Below are 905 nucleotides of genomic sequence, written 5' to 3'. Positions count from 1 at the left end.
AGTAAGTAAATGTAGTGTCGTCTGAAATGATGGAAACACGACTGTGTGTGTGTGTCTGTGTGTGTGTGTGTGTGTCTGTGTGTGTGTGTGTGTTTGTGTGTCCTGTGTAAACTGACTTCCCTAAAAGGGAAACATTGAGCACCAACAGCAGACACATGTTTGTCCAGATGATCCTTTGGAGAAAACACAGACCACTCTATAGGTCAAAGGTCACACTGAAGCTGTCCATTCAGATACTAGATCAACTGAGCATGCTCAGTGTGCAGCTTTTTCTCTAACATGGTCACATGACATCATCACCACCGTTCAGATGCTTAAAACGCGAACAGGATCATTGAAGCCACAGTGACCTGAGATCAACCACAGAAGAAGAAAATCACGACAGGAAATGAAAAACAGCTGATTGAATTTATAGTAAAAGTAATGTGAGGTCAGAAAGTCTCCTCTTATCAGCACCGGCCAACAGCAGCGGAATGTGAGGAATTCAGCTCAGCATTAACCCTTCACTGTGAGCTGTCTCTCTACCCGTCTCTCTCTCTCTCTCTGATCAACCAGGAGGAGAAGAAATGTTTCATGTGTGAATCAGCGGCGCCCTACGACGAGCTGACCAATCAGACGAGCAGCCATCGCATCGAGAACGTCGTCACCACGTTCGCTCCCAACAGACTGAAGACATGGTGGCAGTCTGAGAACGGTGAGAGACACAGGGTCAGAGCTCAGAGGGTTACAGGTTTAACCCCTGGACTCACAGCTGGATTAACTAACTACACATCAGCTGATTGTAATTTTATTAACAGGATGTCAGCTCAGTCTCCTTTCAGACTGTTAGAAAATACAGTTCTTTTCTCTCCTTTATTATGTCCTATATCATCAGATCTACTTCCTGTTTAACTAAGAGACCCCCC

The 905-nt window shown here is 45.2% G+C and overlaps 1 protein-coding gene across 1 annotated transcript in view; it reads left to right on the top strand.

Annotated features, from left to right (window-relative positions):
* lamb1a (laminin, beta 1a) overlaps positions 1-905 on the top strand; it is a 17,899-nt gene that overhangs the window by 1,524 nt on the left and 15,470 nt on the right. The window contains exon 3 of the mRNA XM_023399408.2: positions 524-694. Coding sequence (XP_023255176.1) covers positions 524-694 — 171 coding nt within the window. The remainder of the gene's footprint in view (positions 1-523; positions 695-905) is intronic.

This window comes from Seriola lalandi, unplaced genomic scaffold (genome assembly GCF_002814215.2).
Source record: "Seriola lalandi dorsalis isolate HSWRI2012SDOR001 ecotype SW California unplaced genomic scaffold, Sedor1 jcf7180002051726, whole genome shotgun sequence".
In the NCBI taxonomy this organism is placed as follows: domain Eukaryota; kingdom Metazoa; phylum Chordata; class Actinopteri; order Carangiformes; family Carangidae; genus Seriola; species Seriola lalandi.
Note: the sequence above shows the minus strand (reverse complement) of the source record. Positions and strands in the feature narration are given on the sequence as shown.